Source organism: Syngnathoides biaculeatus, chromosome 12, assembly GCF_019802595.1.
Source record: "Syngnathoides biaculeatus isolate LvHL_M chromosome 12, ASM1980259v1, whole genome shotgun sequence".
Lineage (NCBI taxonomy): Eukaryota > Metazoa > Chordata > Actinopteri > Syngnathiformes > Syngnathidae > Syngnathoides > Syngnathoides biaculeatus.
In genome coordinates this window covers 9,278,851-9,301,376 of record NC_084651.1, presented here as the reverse complement: position 1 = coordinate 9,301,376, position 22,526 = coordinate 9,278,851, and the positions used below count along the sequence as shown (strand labels likewise).

Here is a 22,526-nt window from a genome sequence, read left to right as displayed (position 1 = left end):
GGCGCTTGAGGTGTTTCAATGAGGCTACTTCTAGCTTATTAGCTCCTGAGAATCAAACGAGTGACTTTTAAAGGGCAAAAATCACGATTCATTACAGTTTTAACATAAATTCTTACAAACCTTTTTTGACGAAATTACAAAATACCTGTACTTATGTCCAATAAGAGGTTGCGGCAGGGGCTAGCGGCTAGTTAGCTTGTATTAGAATACTTGGAATGAGCAACATTTTGCGTTACTTTTTATTACACTGTCACTGTTGGGTTAATTAGCCACAGTAGCACTACTTAGAAATGTTTGTTATATTAAAAAGCAAATGGTGTTTCGCCTACATTTGGTAGATGCATCTAACTTGCAAGCTAACAGCCAGCTAAAGCCGTAATCTTCCTTAATGTTAAGCTTAGCTGCTTTTAATGTCAAACGGAGCTAATAGTGTTTATTCAAAAATAACTTTGGGAGAGAAGCCCTTTCTCTTGCCTCCTAAAGCTTAACTGGTTACTTTTGACAGGGCACAGCAGCTAATAGATAATCACTCAAAACAGCTACAATACTGCTAATTTACAGTTGTTAGTTCAGCAGTTTAATTACAGTAGATAAAACCACATTTCTGACTAAAGAACTGGTGGTTCGTCGAAATGTTTCAAGATTTTTAACCATTCTTGGAAGAAACAAAACTTCAGGAAAACATTTTTAGCCTGCTAACAGCCAGTAAAAGTGTTCCACTTGTTCAATGTCACTTAAAAAAAAAAAAAAATTGTGAAAATGTCAGCGACGGAGCAAATTAAATTGTTTGTCCGTAAACAAATCAAGTCTTTAATATAACGAATTAAGCTTGAAAGCAATTTTTAAGTAGGGGGAATAAAACTTACTTCAGGAAAATGTTTTTTTTTTAGCCTGCAAGCTATACCATCAAAAGCCTTAAAACTTTTTTCATGTTAAAATGTTAGCCACAAAGCAAATTAGGTGTTTTTAAGTGATCAAAAAATGGTGGGCCAGTAAGAGAAATTAAGTATGAAAAAAAAAAATATATAACTTGGGCAGAGAAGCATTTTTAGCCTGTGAGCAGCTAACAGCCAAATAAAGCCTTAAACTTGCTTATTGTAACTTTTAATTGGCTTTACCGTGTCAAAATGTCAGCCAGGGAACAAATTTAAGCGGGTCCATTAAGAAGTGGTTCATTTCTCATCCTAAGTGCAACATCATCGAAAGGCAGCGCAGTTGAAAATGTTTCTCCAGCCGCTTTATCTTATTTTAGCGCCATGCAGGATAGGACTACAAAATATTTTCAAGTGTTCAGCTGTGAACTCAAAACACAAAAGGCTGGCCCTTACACTTTCTAATGATGACAATGCCACAAAGATACAAACGCGTCTTTTAACGCGTAGAGTGTGATATCACTTCTTAATGCTTGCATCTGCCCTCCATTTTGTTTCCTGAAGACCTCGATGGGAGTAGTTGTGCTTTCAAGGCAACGCGTTTGCGTCCACTGTTGAAAATGAAAGTTCTTTTTTTTTTGGGGGGGGGGGGCAAAAGGCCACTGCAAGCTTTGGTGTTGATCTACTTGTCACAGTTCTAAGGACATGAAGAAGAGTGATGTGATGATGATGATGAGGAGGAGGAGGGAAGTGCATCAATGTGTCTTTAACTTGGTGTTTTGCTGCTGTGAAGAAGAAGAAGAAGAGCTTCCGCCGGGTTCGGTCAGGCTGGCTTTGAGCGAGTTGACCACCGTCTGCCGCACGTTGTCTTCCATGTAATGTTCACTTAGCGGCTTGAGAACCTGCAAGCACATGAAATAGTCAGCGACACTCGTTGCCAAATAGCGAAAAAAGTGTGTCCACAGACACCGCATTCAAGTATTAACATCAAATAAAATCTCCACTAATGGAAAATATATACTGGACATACATACTGTATTTGTTTTTCCAACTTCAAACCTTTTTAATAAAAAAAAAAAAAAAAAACACTTTAGATACTGGATTTCAAGTAATATCGTTTTCATCAAAATACTGTATTTTAAAAAGTTCAATTAAAAATTAAGAAAATGTACAAAACCCAAATTCCGATGAAGTTGGATCGTTACTTATTACTCCATTTTTTTGTACCACTTATTTTCACTAAGGTTGCAAGCTTGCCGGAGCATAGCCCAGCTGACTGACGAGAGGCACGGTAGGTGCTAAACCGGTCACCGGAGAAGTGCAGGCTATATATATAAACAACCATTCCACCCACATTCACACCTACGGGCAATTTAGTCTTCAATCAACCTACCATGCATGTTTTTGGGATGTGGGACCAAACGCAAATACCGGGCGAAATCCCACATAGGTACGGGGAGAACTCTAAAGAGATGTGACTGGATTTGAACGTGGTTCCCCAGAACTGTGAGGCAGATCCGCTAACCAGTTAACATCGTGCCGATGTTGGAAAGTTATGCAATATGTAAATAAATACAATACAAGATTAGAAAATCCTTTTCAAACTATTAAATTGAAGGCGCTACGGAGACATTTAATTAAACTTTTTTCCCCCAAATATTGATTTTGAATTTGATTCCTGCAACACTTTAAAAAAAGCAGTGACGGGGTCATGTTTACCACTCTTCTACATCAACTTTCCTTTTTAATTCACATTTTCTGTAGCATCAAAGGATTTGACACTAATTATTGAAGCTTTGTAGGTGGAATTCTTTTGTATTCCTGCTCAACAGTCTGGGGTCTCAGTCGTCGTATTACGTCCCTGATTTTCAATGGGAGTCTATTTCACAGACTTTTTTTTTCTTTAAACAAAGGAGCCACACTGTTCTAACGTGCAAAATATGGCTCGGCATTGACTTGCTGGAATAAGCAAGGACATCCCTGAAAAAAACTGCCTCAATAACATACATTATTATAATAGAATATATTTTATGTCGCAACGTCAGTGGAAATGGGGTTAGTAGATAAAACAATTATGCTATTATACCTACATTGTATATACAGGGTGTCCCAAAAAAATGGATACACACTTTGAATAATTGTAAACTTACTATAATTTGAATAATTTTTAACATGTAAAAGAATTTACAAATATTATTTAAAGTGTGCATACATTTTTTGGGACACCTTGTACTTTTAAATTATAATTAAGTATTTTTAATATAGTGTGCAAGTGGTTTAAGTAGTGTATTTAGATTATTTAAATATGTATATACAGCATATATTTTCTGATTTACGCGTAAGTTGGGTTTGAGAAACAGTAAAAAAAAAAAAATTATTAAAACCAATGGCTAAATTAAAACAACAACAACAACAACATGTCCTGAGCATGCGCAGGACGCCACCAAAATACAAAACTGAATCCAACTGATGTGGTGTCCAAAACACAAGACACTAAGATGAAGACTAAAAGCAACCGTGAGATCCTGCCAAAGGCCCGGCCACAGAATCCAACGCCTCCTGCCCCAACGTGAACAAACGGCTAAACGTGTTGACGCAACAAAGTGCGGGTCTTAGTGGCTCTTCCTTTGGCAGTAGTTGTTGTTGGGGGGCGAAAGCCCCGGCGCTCCCAATGCCAGCAGAGCGGCGGGCCACCTCAACGGCCACGCCGCACCTCTTGTCACGCGCTCGCAAAGTTTGGAAAACACCTGAGGAGCACAGCGGGGAGGAAGAGGAGCCGTTACCCATGACACCCGGGAGGAAGATCCGGGATGATCATATCGGGAATTAAAGAGGAAGAAAATGGAGGTAGTGAAGGGAAAAAAAAAAAGACAGGAAGTGAGGCCAGATGAGGAAGGGGTCAAACGTCTCTCGAACATTTCCTTTTTTTACTAAGGGCGTACTCACGTTTTTGAAGAATTTTTTTTTTTTCCATTTTCTTTAACTCAACTGCTACCCACCCACACATCGTTAACTGAGTTCTTAGCGTTTATAGGCAAGATCAAATTTGGAGTTGTGACTTCAGTGTACACCATGTACGGCAAAAAATGGATCAGAGGCTGCCAACTATTCTCCCGTTAATAGTCAAGAATAAAAGCCTGTGAGCATTGTTGCTTGTTGTTAGCATGTGTTCCTGCTCGGTCTGTTTTAAAAGAAGCATTTAATTCTTTTTTTAAGGTTTATAGTTAATGCCACATTGATGTAGAATTCTCTTAGCCCATGTATAGCGTTATTTATCGTTAGCATGAAACTACTCATTGCAGACTTTATACAAAACTGCTTTGGTTGAACATTTGACAGTAAAAATCAAACAGGAGCGACAAACAGCTTGAAGAAGCAAGCACTTTAGCTTTTACTTGCAAAAACTGCAAGCAAGAGTGTTTTCTCAAAGTGATAAGACTCCCATTTCTTGACATTCAGAGAAAGAAAAGATGCCAAGGAGTACTATAAAGTGTTGTAATAAGTTTGTGTATTTAAATAGGATTCAAATTCTAATTTGTGCAGATTTTTCTAACGGCCGCAAGGGGGCGCTCGAGTGGGGGAAAAAAAGGTAAGAGTGAGAACAGTGGAATATATGTGCCGAGGAAGTGACTTTTACCGGTCGCTGTGCTCGCGTGTTAGTGCTGTGTCTTGATTTTGTGTGTTTTTTTTACCGGTATGTTTTTTTTTTTTTTTTTTAAACCGTCCCCGTTAGCACGACGCTAGCGTTAAACACTGTGTAGCTTTTTTTCCTTTTGTGTAAATATTTTGTGTTTCAATGTGGGCACTTGCGGCTTTTACACAGCGGCGGCGTATCTATGTACCAAATGGTATTTCCTTTACAAATATACTCTGTGAGGCTTGTAACCAGGTGTGCTCTGTAGACCAAGAATTACGGTATACCCAACACAGCACGCAAATGAGCAACCAAGTGTGTTGCGGATTTTGACTGGATTATTTGTACTTTATTTTTTCCCCCAAAACTGTACACTGTGATGTTTTTTGTGAATATCTGCCGAACGGAACAAGCTTCATTAACAACCTAATGTGAGTACGCCCTAAAACAAATGGTTGTTGATTGGAATATGGAAATCGATGTACTCAATACACCCTTTTCTACTTGCAGGATAGTCTGTATATAAAGGAAAACCCCCCCAAAAAAACGCTCATAAATTCATGCTTTTAAATAAACATACCTGTTCCCACAGCGTCTCGGCCACCAGGTCTATCATAGTTCCGACTTCGCGGAACTCTCCAGAGTACTTGACGTACGCCCACGTGCACAGCGACATGAGCGCCAGGCCCATCAGCAGGTTGGCCAGCGCCGCCAGCGTGCTCAGGCCCACGAAGCCCGTCACGCCAGACACCACGTAGGCGGCGAACATGACGGCGAAGAGCGTGGCGGGCGTCCGTGCGGCGTAGAAGATGTTCTTGCCGTCGTTATGCTTGCAGAAGTTGCCGAAGGCCTCGTCCAGCTCGGCCTCCAGCTGGCTCTGGTAGCGCTGGCAGAACTCGTCGCCGCCCATCTTCTTCACCGAGCGGAAGTAGCGCACGGAGTGCTCGCGGAACTCGTCGTGGCAGCGCTCCAGGTCGGCGGGCGCGATGTACGGCTTGTCGCCACCGCACACCTGCAATCCCGCAGCGACGTCAGGTGAATCCACACACAGATACGTCGCGATCATTTCAACAGTGTCAAAAGCGCCATTTTGTTGGGTAATTTAATTCAAAAAGTCAAACTCAGATGGACTATTCACTAATTAAATATTTCACTTTTTTTTTCCAATTTTGATTATTATGGCTTACTTTTAAACAACAACAAAAAAAAAACCTCTAGAAACTAGAATATGTAACAAGAAATGTTGACAATGATTTTTTTTAAATGTAGAAACTCTGCAAAATACATCAAGTGGTCATCTGCTTGAATTCCTCTGCCGTAACGCACGTGCTGACCTGCTCCATGTTTTTGCTGTACATGTCTTTGGCTCCTGCTACAGCAGTCAGGTTGTTGGCTTCGGCTGTTGCCTGGGAAACCGCAAACAAACATTGATTGGTAATCTTTATGGAGCAGCACAACAGGTGAAAGGTTAGCGGGGGGAAAGACAGCAAACCTGCAACATTGACTTTGGATGAGGCAGCTCTTCACCTTGATAGATCTTTATGTACGCCTAAAGGTCGTTAGAGCTCATATCAGTAATAGAAGGGTGAAAACTGGATCTTCCGTTACAGCCTTTTTGTGGGATCTCAGCGTTAACAAGGTACCTTGAAGTACTCGACCAGATCTCGACAAGTGACTTTGTTGCCGCCGATCTCTTTCACCACCAGTCGTTCGGGGCTCAGCAGCAGAGGCACGAGCCGCGACAGCTCCCGCTTAAACTCGCTGTCGATGTCTGAAACAAAAACTGATGATGTACTCCCTGTGATGCGCAACATCCCGCCTATTTTATACAGAGTTTACCCCTCAGACGTCCATCGAAGTAGGGGTTGGTGGAAACCTTGAGGCCCGGGTGAGGCAGCAGGAAGCAGCCGATGTTGGAGAAGCACGAGTGGATGTGCTTGCGGACGTTCTGCAGCTCCTCATGCTGGTTCTGCTTCACCTGTGAGAGTGGACCGCATCACACTTGTCACGTTATAACCTGCTCGGGGGCAGATTTTAATTGGGGGTGCACACAAGACAACAATTGGGCCATATTTGACAATGTTCCCTTCCCTTTTGACCAAAGTCAGTAAAGGTCCACTTGTTGGAGCTCTCTAAATTATACTGGGCATGTATGTTATACTGTGGGATGTATAAAGATAGAACACTCCTTGCCAATCGGTCACGGCCTACAATCATAATAGTTAAACCTGTTCAATATTTATGATGGAAAATGTTTGCGTCATCAACTTGTGCTGAGCCAACTAGCCGATCCGGAAACTTGCGCTGTTGCCTGACACAAACTGGTTTTGTTGAGTAACCGTATCACGTGTCTCACAAGTCATGCATCACAAGGAAGATGAAAATAACAGCAAAGCTTGTTCTACCACTTTTTCATCGTTTTGTCTTATGCCACCATGCTGCCTGTCACAGGTCACTCTTGGTACTACACCAGACAGCTGGTTAGGGGACTTGCACCATTGCACCTTTCCAACCTGTCAATCACTCGTACAATAACAGCCAATCAGATAGCCGTATTATCTTAATCCCTGTCTTGACACGCCTCTGCCGCCATGTTGTCCTACAAGCAATGCCGGTTGTCAGTGGCGTGCGCTTGGAAAAGTTAAGGTTACAAAGAAAATGGTCCTCAGATGCGCTTGGGGAACGTGCAATTCTGATAAAAGATGTCCTGCTAGGTTACAAGGGGCCCGGTTGATTCATTTTCCAAAATCTTAATTCCATGTATATATCCCTGCGTTAAATAGTTGAGACCTCTCTGTAGAACCGTCTCGGACAAGTCTGACGCTTTTGGCAAAAAACATACCCCAATATTATCTGTCAATAGAGAATCCACTTCAAACCTGTTCTGTTCAGTAGCCATTTTGGAAGCATGTGGGACATGGCAAATGTAGCTAAGGGGGGTGGGGGGGGGGGAGCTTAAGATCGCCAGTCGGAAAGGTCCATTGTTGGCGGACATATCGTTGTATGTGGTGTGTGATGTTGGTCAACAAGTGCCCTATAAAACACCCTATAAAAGCAGTAAGAACACACTTGCAGATTGTGTCTGACTTTGTGTGCCTTCTCTCATGTTGAAATATCACATTTAGGCATTAAATATTGGTAGCGTATGCGTTTCTTAAACCATCACATATCGGACAACTCACCTGAAGTCGCTTCTCCAAGAAGGCGTTGCCTCCCTCCAGGCCGTAATCGTGCTCATAGGGGAAACTCCAATCCCGAATCAGGAACATGAGGGACTAATGAACAAATAAAAAAAAATAAAAATACATACAATACAAATACAATAGCTTTGTAGTCATAACTTTGGAGACACTTGGATGAGAAGGTGTGTCTGAAGTCATTTGTGAGCACCTGGAAAGGCTTCAAGTAGATCTCTTCCATAGCGAGACGGCCATATTCTGTGAAGAGCTGCATGAGGGGGAAAAAGACAAATAAATTTTAGTTAAAGGAGAGTGACGGAAAAAAAAGAAAAGATGGCACTAACTTGAAGATGCTGCAAGTCGTCTTCCTGAATATTTTGCGAGAGATTGTACACCTGAGAAGAAAAACAGAGGTGTTTTCCAGAATTTTCCATTACGAGGGTGAGTGTTTTCAGACTAACCTGCACAGAACTGGTCATCGTGCTGAGGGCAAACACGGTGGCGCAGTCCTTGATGGTGGACTGGCTATCAAAGGCTCCCTGCGTGTCCACGAGGAGTACGGCAACCTTAAAAGCGATAGCCGTAACGGTGATGCATCCGCTCATTTCAAAGATGACATCCTTTCCTCGTCAGATTGTGCAGGTGTACCTGGCTGCCGTCCGGCTTATTGACCACAAAGACTTCACTCCAGACTTGAATCCCCGTGGTCTCCCTCTCGCAGCCCCCTCTCCAGGTGAAGCCGGTCAGTGGCTCGTCATCACCGCCAATCCACTGCTTATGTTGCTGATGTCACGTGGAACCAAAACGAGAAGACAAAGTCAAGAAAGAGCTGTAGTAGTATTATTCATTTTAAATCAGAAACTATCCTGCCATCCATCTTTTTTTTTTTACACCCTTGTCCTATTCAAGGTTATAGGAAGCTGGACCCCAGCCAAGCTGATTAAACCCAAGACTGGTTGCCAGTGACTCACAGAGCCAGACAACTGTTCAGTTTTCACACAGTGATTGAATGGAAATCAAAACCACACCGTCAGGTGAGTAAAACACAATCATGTGGAATTTCGTCAGTGTGACATTAAAAACAACAACACGGTGATAAAAGCAAATACAAACGTAGAGCTGCTAACAGTGGAGGGCCAAGGATTATCGACCCAGTTGGATTCCTGCCTAAACGGGCCGCAAAAGAAATTCTGACAGGACATAAATACTTCTTCTCACTCACCAATGAAAACTTGATACTGCTGAGATGACTGACCGAACATATTTGTGCTCTTCTGCGTAAAGTGTCGAACGTATGTACTGTATGTTTTACGGTGTCATGTTTTGACATTGTTCAAGATAATGTTTCAGTTGGCTGGTGACGATTCCAGGATGTAGACCCCTTCGGCCCAAAGTCAAATGCGTTAAGATCCAGCTCACACGTGACCCAAATGCGGACAAGTCACACAGAACATGGACGACTGATAATAAAGTTCATCATCTCACTTCACTGCGGACCAAAATAGCCCTTTAAAAAAAAACAAACAAAAAAACATACTGGTGCTTCCATATTAGACAACACATCAACTGTTAACCTTGGACTGAAGCCAAGCAGCGAGTGTTGTAAATCGAGACGCATTTACAGCCACGATTGTCATTAATAAATATTTTTGTCTTATATCCTCAGTGAAGATGGCAGTTTGTAATAAAGAGAGTGATGATGTGGAATCGGTTTGACGGAACAACAGCTGAGAAGGTAATGTTCACTCAAAGGAGAGAACCGTTTGAGATACAAAATGATCACATTCTGTATATGTTTATGTACTCCCATCTTGAGTATCCATAACAAAGCATAAGAAAACCGTACATCCATCCTTTTTTTCTCTCAGTCCTCATTAGGGTTGCGTCAGACTTGCAGCCTGTCCCAATTGACTATGGACTAGAGAAGTGGGGTTTACCCTGGACCGGTTGCCAGCAGATTGCAGGGCAAATATTGACAAACAAGCATTCACATTCACACCTATGGACCTGTGAACCCAACATACATGTTATTGGAATTTGGAGGTAGCCAGAGGCCAAAAAGACGCATAAACAAAAAAAAAAGACCAAAGCCGACTCCGAGCTGACATTCTTATCTGGAACATCAGAACTGTGAGCTGGATGTGCTAGACATCAAATCACTGTGCTAGGGTACAAAATGAATGAAACTATATAAATGATGCATTCCAATTAGAGAAATAAACTGAATGCCAATTTTTAAAATGACAAAAATAGAAAAATGTATAATAATCATCTCCCCTTCATGACTTCAGAAATATTTGTTGCACTTGTAAAACTTACGTCCACATAACTGAGGATTTCACATTCCAAATTGTGCATTGTTACAGTAGGTGTGAAAGACCGCGACTGTAAGCTGATCCTGCTTGCCATGTATCACTTTCTGTTATTCATAAACAAACACGACCAAAGCATCATTTGACAAGCACCTCTTGTGATAGTAATATGTCCATGGTGCTCTCACCTGATTGTACATGTAACGGAGCATAAAGTCCAGCAGGAAGGACTTTCCCTTGCGGAAGGCACCGGCCACTGACACCACCACCACATTGAGATCCCGCACATCCTCCTGCAGCAGGATTTTTTCCAGCGCGGCGGCATTCAGCTCGAAGCTGTGCTCGTCCTCGTTGGCCACCAGGATCTGCACGGGCCGGGCCTTTTCATCCTCCTCATCCTGACGACACCAGACATTAAAAAGGACACGTCGAACGGCAAGTTCTATGCGTAAGACTCAAGTACGAGCATGCGGGAAAATAACCTGTAATTCTTGAATGCCTTCATCAGGTGAAGGGGTGAGGCCGGCCTCTGTGGCCCAGTCAGAGTTCATCTTCCCCGGAAGGAAGTCGTCGTCGAGATCCTCGGGTCTGGCTGGAGCAGGCCTGTGACTGTGTCGAAGTACGGTGACATCTTGTCTTCCACCCGAGCCTTTGCGAAAAAAAGGTGAGGTCATCTCTGCACTATTTAAGACACACTGCATGTATTTGGGCAATTTTCATTGGGATCGAGGTCATGCTCAAAAATAGCCGTGTACCAAAAACCACACAGGAGGATACAAGACCACTCAGTCCAAGGAGTGTTTACAGCTTTTCTTGAAAGGACGGGACTGAAGCAGTGCAGTCAAACGATTCAAACGATGACCCATTCAAATGTGCTTAGCCTCATAGTTCCACACAGCACTCATACAAATTAGCTTTGAATGCGCCATCCACTCACCGCAGCTGCAGGAAGTACCGCTCATCACGACTTTGTAAATAATTCAAATCCTTCCCTGGTAGACCTCGTCCTGATGCGTAATGCTTCCATCTCCCTGCTTGGAGTTGTTCATTATTGAAAAGTACCTGGAGCCCGTGTTACGCCAGACTAATTCCTGATAATGCGAGCTCGTGAGCTTCCATCTCGAGAGGGTAAACTAAAATTAGCCACTTTCCTCCGTTCGCTGAGCAGATGTTCACTGGCCTGCTTTTCCGAGCTTGCGCACACTAAAAAAGGTCAGCGCGTCAGGATGAGGACAAGTTTGTCAGTCACACATCACTTTCTTTAACCATACCAGGCAAGAACAGCACATCGATGCGGGTAATCTTAATCCCCGCATTAGCTCTTTGCTTCCCAGGACTCCCAATATGGCAAGTTTCTCACTCAAAGGACAAGAGAGGGGACCAAGGCAAACGATCAACCAATGACCTCCTAGTTAGAACACATTCACCCGGCCATTTGTAATCTCGCCTGTGGAAAAAGGGCAACCGTTGCTTGCATAAAACCTCTTGCAATACGGAGGATCTCTGCCAAGACTTCTCGAGCACGGCTTACTTCAGTTATGTGTAATACACTAATCGCTTTAAAAGCTACCGGAAAGTCAACGAAAAAGTGCCACTAAAGATCCCATTTCCACTGCCTGGAAAATTATTTTCCTACCGTTGACAATGTCGCTGTTCACATATGTGAGAGGACAACATCAACAAAGCCATTGTCTCTTTCTCAGGTCGTATCACAGCTAAAACATCAGGACGTCGCCTGTCTGTCTTGCAGAGATTTTTACATGCCATGGCAATCTAACATCACGCATCGAACTCCGATGGCTCCCCGAGTTCTATTCCTACTGATTTATCCCACCAAAATTACCGAATCTCTGTGGAATATACCATGGTGCCAGTCTTTTATGAAGCCTTTACCACATGTTCGCCCCCTCGTGGCTGGCTGGCTAAGTGTAGGGCGCTGCTACAAATGCACTTTTCAGATGCAGCAATGTCCGCATTTTAAATCTCAGGAAAATCACTGATGATCATGCTCATTTAATTGTGGCAGACACAATTAAATTTTGGTTGCAGCCCTAGCTAACACCAAACATTCCTTATTACAACCAATGATCTTAAAAAAAAAAAAAAAAAACTGGATGGCTCATTGGGCACCAAAACTGAGGTCGCCATCTTGATACTCCCAAAACAATTAATTAATTGCCAGTTTCGTGGATGTGAGAAAACATTCCACAGGTAAGTCAGAAAGATTTACTAAGACACTGTTAAAGTTTGTTTGTAAAGGTTTTTTTTTTTAATTTTCTGATGAGCTTCATTCACTTGAACAAAGTTTTGTTTACAGTTGTTGTTCACTCTCTGCTTTTATAGGCCAATGGTTTTTCGCAAAAAAGCAATGTAAACATTTTCCCAAACTTCATCAGTGGATAAGCAAGAAAACACATTTTCTGTGAAATTTTTGATCAATTTCATAATACAGAACTCTGAAAATTGAATTTGATTTTCACATGCAAGGAAACAGGAATTTTCTGTCTGAAATAGGGCATCGCAGAGACAACAAATGAACAATGCGTTTAGCATGTATTTTCCTATTGCGACTCCTTATTTCCAAAAATACATCGGATTGACTTAAAATTTAATGTTTTTATGATCAAAAATGCTTAGTTTTTTGCTGTTATGATGATAGTGCTTCATAGCGTATTTTGGGAAAAGTTAACATGTCACGGAAATCGGGCCCTAGGTAATATGCAAGGTTTCTTGGTAGTCACGGTGTTCTATGCCTTTCCTTTGCACTTAGCCTTTTTTGGCTTACCAAGTTGAACTAAAAATCCTTCAGGTTACCAGAACTAAAGAAATGTCAAGCTGACAAGTCCAGTTTTATTACTACATGCCAAACTTTGACAAAAACCCCGTCATAATCCAACCTGTAAGCCATGTCCTACAGTACCAACATGGCGGCCAACTGGCTTCAACCAATCGACATACCGCTCGATGTGTATGCACTACCCAGTCTTTTTTTTTTTTTTTTAGATCAGTGTTACAACCCAATCCTCACCATGCCACGTGTTTTATCTACTGTGACCCATTTTGCTTCCCTTAACTTTGAAATCAGAACTGGAAAGAAAAAAAAAAAACAGATTGGGCCTTTTTAGCATGAATACACCATGGAATTTCAATCAAAGGTTCAACCCGTTGTGGGGCCTCTTGGGACGTGAGTGGAGCAAATGTCCATTTGTAGCGAGATCAAGAGGACAAAGTGCACAATAAGAGTAGTAGCCAGCAGGGTTATACGAAAGTGGGCTAATTACACCTATGATAAGGGGGACTCAGCGCCTGTATGACTTAGCCAGGCAATCAATATCACATATGTGAACAAACTAATACATTATTACGAAATAACCAGTGAGGATTGAGACGAGCTGTTGTGCAAGCTTACTTGGCACCAACCATAAAAAAATACAATATAGGGAAAGATGACACTATCCCTGTTAAGATGAAAAATGGAAACAAATTGATTTACAACTAGTTTTGAATTCAGAAGTCCACAAAACTAGTTCAACAACTGTTCAATTCATTTTCAAAATGTATTTAGTCAAAAAGACTACTTGCAATTTCTCAATATAGTACAATGCGCATGATTTGCTTTTGGGGGCTATGTAAAAGGACGTCAGATTCTTCTCCCAGGCCTTTTTGAGTTTGACACGTGGTAAGCAACCACGAGAAAAGCCGTGGACAAGTAAACACTAATCTATGGAAGTACTTAAAGCTACCTACCACACAGACTTTGGACCAGAAATAAAACAACACGCTAATCTATTGTTAAACAGCATAGTCCAGTGATTCTCAAACTTGGGAATGTCAAACTAAATTTTCCCATTTGAACATTAGCATAGTATTTTTTTTTTTACAGGAATGCATATTTTTTCCTTCTACCCATCCCGATGGATGTATTTGTGACAGGCACATCAACCTTCAATGGCAGAACATACCTAATGTAAATACATTTTTGGGTTGCATGGTGTGTCGAGAGATTTTCCTGCAAAATAAAATAAAGGGAAACCATTCACCTTGACTCAATACACTGGCCTAGTTGATCCACAACAGTGAGCAACAGATCATTAGCATCGTTACACGGATGATCAGCGGGCGCACTAATAATAGGCCGTGTAAAAATATCCGAGTTAATAGTGGAGCGACGGGGTTGAACGTCTGTGTTGTGTTTTGATCACTAAAGCCTTTGTTATTGGGGGGGGGGGGGGGTAAACGATAAGCGGCGCTTATGGATCCCGGGGGACGTGAGCCAAGAAACGGGGCGAGATCGAGCCCGAGGACCGAGACGAGTGTCCAGGTGAAAGTGGCAGAGAGGAGGGGACAAGGGAGACAGGTGTCCCGCGCCAGGCGCTCGAGTGGCCAGCTTCGGCTCGTATTACAGTACTTTCACTCGAATGCAGGTTAGGAAACAATTCTCGCGGTTGTGGGTGTTTTTTTTTTCGCCGCGGTTTTGTCCGAGCCAGCTGTGTACGTGTGTGTTTTGTTTCGTTGGCGAAAACATGCCCAAACGTGGAAGCCGCGCGGCTAACGAGCTACGACAATAGAAGGGAACCGAACGAGCCGCTGTTCGCTTTTCAAACCGCTCGTTCGCCTCGACGATGAGCCCACACGGCGACCGCGTCCCCGCTTGTAGAGAGGCCACTTACCTCGCTGGGCTCGTGCGCCTTTATAGTTGGGCTCCAAGTGAGTTGTGCTCCTCAGCCCGCTCACCTCCGCCATCTTGGGTCTGAGCTAACAGCCCCGTTGACGTCACAGCACATTTGTGTCCGCCGCCTGGTTCCATGTTGGCCCTCCGCGAGATTTGTCGCCCTCAAAAATTCTCCTCCTCCCCCCACGAGAGCGTTCATTAAAGGCTGCGAAAGATAACCGACGCCAATTTTGGGGACGTTCGTAGTTCTTTATTGCGAGTCAACGTTTCTTTATTGTATGAGCCCAAACTCAGGAAGTGCGACCAGTAGCCTCCATAATACAACAACTTAATTTCGATTCATTCTAGCAAGATATTCGTATTAATAATGCGGTGCTCCATTTGCAGCTCCAATACGAGATGTGCGATACCTTTTACCATGTTGGGTCTCACAAAATAATGTAGAATTCTCTGGCAGACTCAGCATGGTACACTGGTGGGTTGCACACCTGCCTTACAGTTGTGATATTTGGGGTCGAATCTCCGTATGGAGATTGCCTGTTTTACTTGGTCTCCCATGCATTTCTGATATCTACAATTATGCATGTTAGGTGATGAAAGATTAAGTCTTATTTTTATACGAGTGTGAATATTACCAGGCGGCACGGTGGATCAGATGGAAAAGTGTTGGCCTCATAGTTCTGAGGTCCCGGGTTCAATCCCGGACCCGCCTGTGTGGAGTTCGCATGTTCTCCACATGCCTGTGTGGGTTTCCTCCAGGCACTTTGGTATCCTCCCACATCCCAAAAACATGCAACATTAATTAGACACTCTAAATTGCCCCTAGGTGGGATTGTGAGTGTGACTGTTATCTGTCCCAATGTGCCCTGTGATTGGCTGGCAACCAGCTCAGGGTGTACCCCGCCTCCTGCCCATTGACAGCTGGGATAGGCTCCAGCACTCTCGGCAACCCTCATGAGGATAAGCGGCAAAAGAAAAAAAAAAGATGGATGGATGAATGTCACCAAAGTCATCTGGGTTAAATAGTCAAGTCTCCAGCTGTCAAAAAGTTTCTTGTTTTATATAAAACTGATGGACATAGTTGTGTATAGGTAGCATGGTGCATTTGTGGTTGGCACATCTGCTTTGCCGGCGGGAGATCTGGCTTTGAATGCAGCTCCCCGAATCATGCATGTTTGTTGTAAATTGTCCATATTGTGAGTGCAAACGGTTGTTTGCACCCTACAATTTGCTGCCGACCAGAAAAGGTGTGCGCCACCTCTTGCCTTAAAAGGGCATGACCCTGATGAGGACAAACGAGCTAAAACGGATGGAATAATAAGCCCATACATCTCCATCCATCCATTTTTTTTGCCGCTTATCCTCACAAGGAGTGTTGGAGCCGATCCCAGCTGTCAACAGGCAGGAGGCGGTGTACACCCTGAACTGGTTGCCAGCCAATCGCAGGGCACATTGAGACAAGCAGCCACTCTCACAATCACACCTTGGGGCATATTAGAGTGTCCAATTAATGTTGCATGCACACAGGCACGGGGAGAACATGCAAACGCCACACAGGCGGGGCCGGGATCGAACCCGGGTCCTCAGAACTGTGAGGCCAACGCTTTACCAGCTGAACCACCGTGCCGCCTCCCATACATGTCGCCATTTCACATTTTAATTATTCACACATCAATGCTATTCATAGTTACAAATATAAATGTTCCTATTTCAGGATCATCTTTCACACGACAGGACCACCTTGACACCCACCCCCACACTGAACAGGTAAGCCACTCAGAAGGCCACAACAGTAGCTGGCTAGCATGGTTGATCCTGACTCATCCATTTATTTACACTTCTTCCACGGGGACAAAATGACTGCTTTGTGTTGATTCTGTCCCCAAAGAACCTCATCCATTAGTTCATTTGGTCAGTCATTTCCGACAGTAAGTCATTTCCCCCTCAAGCCTGATCGTATGTGATAAAAATCGCGGAGGTTAAAAAAAAAATTCTTCCGCTAGGCTGTCTTGTGTTTACACGCTTTTCTTGTGCACGCTGAAAAAGATGAACCTATTGGAATTGTTTTTTTTTTTTTTGCTTGTTCTTTGTTTTTTTTCATGTGTAAGAGAAAAAGTGCGATGATGGAAGTTGGCAATGTTAAAATGGTCATGACTCCATCGTCAACACACTTAACAAAGGTTTTACGACGGCGTCAGATGCAAAAGCATCGCTTTACATTCACTTTGCTTTGGCAAACAAACGGCCCCACTGTAAAGATAAGCCGTATCTCCTGTGTTTGAACACACTATTGAGCTTCAATGGCATTTAACGGTGCTTTCAGTGAGGCTAAACGCTGAAGCAAATCAAGCCATAAAACTCACTCTTCACCTCGATTGATGAAGTAACTTGAAGTGTTTGCGCAGCTGTCTACTGACACGCTGGAAAGACAATCTGCTGGGAGCAGAAATAGGAGGGCGGCGTGTCTTGGAGGACTTGTAATCCTTTGACAAGTTCCTCTCGGCTGCAGAGGGCCAGCGTCTGTGATAGGGAGGAACCGGACGTGGGGGGTGGTGGCGGGTGGGTCGGCCTGCCCCGAAAGATCGCACTGCAAACCAGGTCCTTGTGCTTTGAGGTCCCTTTCCTGTGCAGCAGCCCTTGTGCGACAATATGCGGTTTTATCAGTATTAATATGCAAATTACTGTAGCTTGCAGTAGCATGTGCAGTGAAGAAACTATGTATTTGAACACCCTGCTATATTGCAAGTTCTCCCATTTAAAATTATGGAGGGGTCTGAAATTTTCATCGTAGGTGCATATCTACTGTGAGAGAGATAATCGAAAAAAGAAAAATCGATTTATTTCTGTGATACAGCTACAAATAAGTATTTGAACACCTGAGAAAACCAATGTTAATATGTGGAACAGTAGCCTTTGTTTGCAATGACAGAAGTCAAACGTTTCCTGTAGTTGTTCAACAGGTTTGCACACACTGCAGGAGGGATTTTGGCCCACTACTCCACACAGATCTTCTCGAGATCAGACAGGTTTCTGGGCTGTCACTGAGAAACACGGACTTTTAGCTCCCTCCAAATATTTTCTATTGGGTTTAGGTCTGGAGGCTGGCTTGGTCACACCAGAACCTTGATATGCTTCTTACAGAGCCATTTCTTGGTTTTCCTGGCTGTGTGCTTCGCGTTATTGTCATGTTGAAAGACCCAGACACAACCCATCTTCACGGGGACTGAGGGAAAGAGATTGTTCCCCAAAATCTCACAATACATGGCCACGGTCATCCTCTCCTTAATACAGCGCAGTGGAGAAAAACACCCCCAAAGCATGATGCTACCACCCGCATGTAGTAGGGATAGTGTTCTTGGGATGGAACTCATCATTCGTCTTCCTCCGAACACGGTTAGTGGAATTATGACCAAAAAGTTTCATTTTGGTCTCATCTGACCACAAAAAAATTCTCCCATGACTCCTGTGTATCATCCAAATGGTCATTGGCAAACTTAAGATGGGCCTTGACATGTACTGGTTTAAGCAGGGGAACCTTCCATGCCATGCATGAATTCAAAACATGACGTCTTAGTGTATTACCAACAGTCACCTTGGAAACGGTGGTCCCAGCTCTTTTCAGGCCATTGACCAAGTCCTGTCATGTAGTCCTGGGCCGATTCCTCACCTTTCTTAGGATCATTGAGACCCCACGTGGTGATATCTTGCATGGGGCTCCACTACGATTGAGATTGACCGTGATGTTTAGCTTCTTCCATTTTTCTAATGATTGCTCCAACAGTGGACCTTTTTTTCACCAAACTTCTTGGCAATTTCTCCGTAGCCCTTTCCAGCCGTGCGGAGTTGATTTTGATTTTGTCTCTGGTGTCGTTGGACAGCTCTTTGGTCTTGGCCATGTTACAAGTTTGAGTCTTATGATTGTATGGAGTGGACAGGTGTCTTTATGCAGCTAATGATCTCACACATGTGCATCTGATTCAGGATAATACATGGAGTGGAGGTGGACCTTTAAAGGCAGACTAACAGGTCTTTGAGGGTCAGAATTCTAGCTGATAGACAGGTTTTCAAATACTTATTTGCAGCTGCATCACACAAATAAATCGTTAAAAAATCATACATTGTGATTTCTGGGTTTTTCTATTTAGATTATCTCTCTCTTAGTGGACACGTACCTCCGATGAAAATTTCAGACCACTCCATGATTTCTAAGTGGGAGAACTTGCAATATAGCAGGGTGTTCAAACGCTTATTTTCTTCATTGTATCTCTATATTTACAGCATAATAGATGCAATTGTTTTCACACAGATGTTAAAAAAAATCGACATTTGAAATCTATTGCTAACCAAAATAGCAGCGCACACCAAACTACGGAAGCAATCTCTCAGATGAATTTGTTCAGTTCCCCTCCTCCCGAGTGTGTTGATGTTTATGTTTTAGAGACTGGACTTCTAAACAGACATATCACTGTGGCGCAATCACATCTCAGAGCTTCAATCTAAGACGTGCACACACAATATTCTGGATGGAGCACGATCACATGTCACAGCCTTAAGTAGTCTGCACAACAAACACACAAATAAACATGTTTTATTGACATGGCAAAGAGGGGCGGAAGGCAAGGACAAGCGGTTAACAATCGGATAAAGTGGTTGAAAGCCGCACGTCCTGAAATAACCTCACACTCACGGAAGTCATTTTCAGACTTGGTCGTGATGGTCGGACCATGTGTCCGGGACATCCCCCCCCTGCTTATCCGTCTCCATCCAGGGATTATAATTGACATTTGGGTACCCATGGGTGGGTTTACATTCAGACATACACACGGGAGCACTGTCCTGTGCCATTCCTTGAGTAGAATTCATGCTTATTTTGATTCAATTTGACTTGGACTTGGACCCTGATGTGTGATCGCCACACAATATTGCGTGTGTCTTGGATTGCGGTCTGGAGATTTGGTTTAGATTCTGGCACGTGATCGTTTCACAATGTTGCAGTTGTCTGACTTGCTCACTTGCTCCACGATATTGTCTACATCCATCTTTTAACCTGGTTTAGGCTTAGCTTCTTGGCACTTTTGTCTGCGTTTTAGGAAAAAAAATGAAACAAAAACGCAGTGGTTCTGTCAGTGGATTAATTTAAGTGTTCTGGCTTTTCATACATTGGAAGTCACTGAAGAGGTTTCACCTCATTGGCATCTCAGTACTTTTCCCGATATTGTGAATGCTGAGGTATAATGTTTTGATGTTTTAATTTTTTTTACGATGCCCAATTACAACTGCTCTTCATATTTATTTTTTTTCATGCCCTAATATAAACAGTGGCTAATTTATTTTTACAGTGATGGTCACAATTGTTAAAATGTTCCTAAAAACATTGCCTGTACAGTTGATTCAGGTTTTATAATGGTTTGATTTTACAGCCGATTATTTATTTTTACAGGATTTTTCTCATGGAAAAATAGTCGTAAACTGAACAAAATGGAGGTCGACCAAAATCCCACAGTACATTGCTCCACTCTAATTACCTATTTCACATGTAGTACATTACCCAAAGTAATATTTTATAATCATCATTGCCTACAATATGAAAATAACCAATTTGGTCCTTATGAAATAAAATCTAAAATTCCTCAACTTCACATTGCATCACATTCAGGAATCTAGTACAATAGTGGTTGGAGGGCTCCCTCTAGTGGTGTAAGGCTTAAATGCATTTAAACCAGGTTTGGACAGTATTTTTTCAATACTTCCACATAGAGGCAGCAGAGTTTGGGATTTAAGTCTTCTTAGGCCAGCAGCGTTTTTTAAACTCATAATTTGATATACATCTAAATGTTATTTTTTCAGCAGCATAAAATAAACTAGTTGGCTTTAAATGATTGAATAATGGATTTTCATAACATTCAGTTGCACCCTCGCCTAAACTAAATGCATTTCAAGAACCTCGTTTAGGATGAACCTGTGCTGTTTATATAACAATCGTGAATTAGTATTTTATTTTAATTTGAGTAAAATTTGAATTCCACAAAGCATCATCGAGATGAATCTTAGAAACGTAGACTTTTCCCCTCTATTTCAAATCAAACTTTGACTTTAATCTAGCCCATTAAGTATGTATTTATTTATTTAAGAAGGAAATACCTTTTTTTCTAAAATGGGCTGATTGAAAAGTATTTATTAATTTTTAGTTATTTTTTTATTGGCATAGCTCATTGACTAATTGGTTGTGTTATTTATTGTGAATAAAGTGGTAGGAAGTATGATTTTACATTTCCATTCAAGTTTAACTTTAAAAGCGATTATTAATGATAATATGAAAACAAGAGAATGAATTATCATTAAGAAGAGCTATTTTACATCTTTTTTCTTTATACCTTATTGACAGATGACCTGACCCATTTTCCTTCTTAGAAATTAAATAAGACCCTTGAGCAGAAAAGTTTGCACACCCCCGGTTTATTTAAAAAAAAAGACAAACATTGTGTGGAGGCACGATGTTAAAGCGTTGGGCTCACAGTTCTGAGGACCCTGGTTCAATCCCGGCCCCGCCTGTGTGGAGTTTGGATGTTCTGCCCGTGCCTGCGTGGGGTTTCTCTGGGCACTCCGTATTCCTCCCACATCCCAAAAACATGCAGCATTAATTGGACACTCTAAATTGCTCCTCAATGTGATTGTGGGTGTGGCTGTTTGTCTCAATGTGCCCTGCGATTGGCTGGCGACCAGTTCAGGGTGTACCCAGCCTCCTGTCCGTTGACAGCTGGGATAGGCTCCAGCAATCCCTGCGACCCTCGTGAGGATAAATGGCAAAAAAAATGGATGGACAAACATTATGTTGGAAAATGGATAAATGGACTTGTCTTGACCGGCCGAGAGCTGCGGTAAAACCTGGACTGGTTGCAAGTCAATCCTAACACAATACGAGTAGTCCTAACAGAGTAGTCAGTTTGTAAGGCCGGCTCTGGGCCCCAGCAGAATCTGCTGGAGAGGAGACTCCTGGGCCGGGTTAGCTTGCCCGGTGAGGGCCGGCAGGGGGCCTCATCACTCTCTCCACACTTCTGCTGTCAACGCCTTTTGTTCGCGGCGGCATAGCCGAGTGCCAAGGCGCTGACTCCCAGGTAACTGGACTCCACGCGGGGATGCTGGCAAAGGATGAAAACCACGTGAACCCGATAACTATACAACACTCAAGTAGATGACTCGACCCTGACTCTTGGCACGTGATCACGCCACAATATGGGGCGTGTTTATGTTCTGTAGACTATCAGAATCAAATTTATTGACATTTTGACTTTAGACCGAGACTCTGACGTGATCACGCCACAACTTGTTTGTCTATGTTTAGGTTCTGTCGACTCGACTTAACGTAGACTCGTCCGTTTAGTGCCACTACTACAATCCCATTTTGTTTAGATTTTTCTTTATAAAAATAGAAATGTTTTGGTGAATATTGGAAAATATAGATGAAGTACAAGAGTGTATAAATTAGACAGATCAATCAGTATTCAATCAATGTTCATTGATTGATCTGAAGAATATGAAGAATGTTTTTATTATCTCGCTCTTGTGTTGGATCTCATTAGATTGCGCAGGTGTTCCAGAAATGTTTTTTTGAAGTTTGTGTTCATTTTTTTTTTTTTTTTGGGGGGGGGGGGTTTCACAGCATACAGCTGAAGTAACTCAACGAACGAGGCACGTAATATTTTGCTGTCGACGTCCTGCTGGGATTTTTGAATCCTGTTTTTGTCTTTTGCTCAGTAATTAGCCGGAGCTTTTAATTACGCGACAACATTTCAATCACTTTTTACTTTCTTGTTTCTCCCCAAGCAGACAATGCCGTCTATCTCCCCCAAAATTACA

General features: G+C 42.6%; 1 protein-coding gene across 2 annotated transcripts; it reads right to left on the bottom strand.

Moving 5' to 3' along the window:
- Positions 1 to 1,088: 1,088 nt before the first annotated feature.
- Positions 1,089 to 14,824, bottom strand: LOC133510222 (atlastin-2-like). Of its 2 annotated transcripts, none has more exons than XM_061838014.1 (14): positions 14,668 to 14,824; positions 10,480 to 10,646; positions 10,186 to 10,395; positions 8,334 to 8,468; positions 8,147 to 8,251; positions 8,030 to 8,080; positions 7,897 to 7,953; positions 7,689 to 7,781; positions 6,346 to 6,484; positions 6,150 to 6,277; positions 5,999 to 6,055; positions 5,841 to 5,912; positions 5,087 to 5,518; positions 1,089 to 1,774 (listed from the first exon to the last, which is right to left on the bottom strand). In XM_061838014.1, exons 1-14 carry the CDS (start codon positions 14,738 to 14,740, stop codon positions 1,628 to 1,630), a joined length of 1,866 nt encoding a protein of 621 aa, XP_061693998.1. In that variant the 5' UTR covers positions 14,741 to 14,824; the 3' UTR covers positions 1,089 to 1,627. The 2 variants fall into 2 exon arrangements, with proteins under 2 accessions (XP_061693998.1, XP_061694000.1); XM_061838016.1 differs by lacking the exon at positions 1,089 to 1,774 and adding an exon at positions 1,784 to 3,619.
- Positions 14,825 to 22,526: the final 7,702 nt, after the last annotated feature.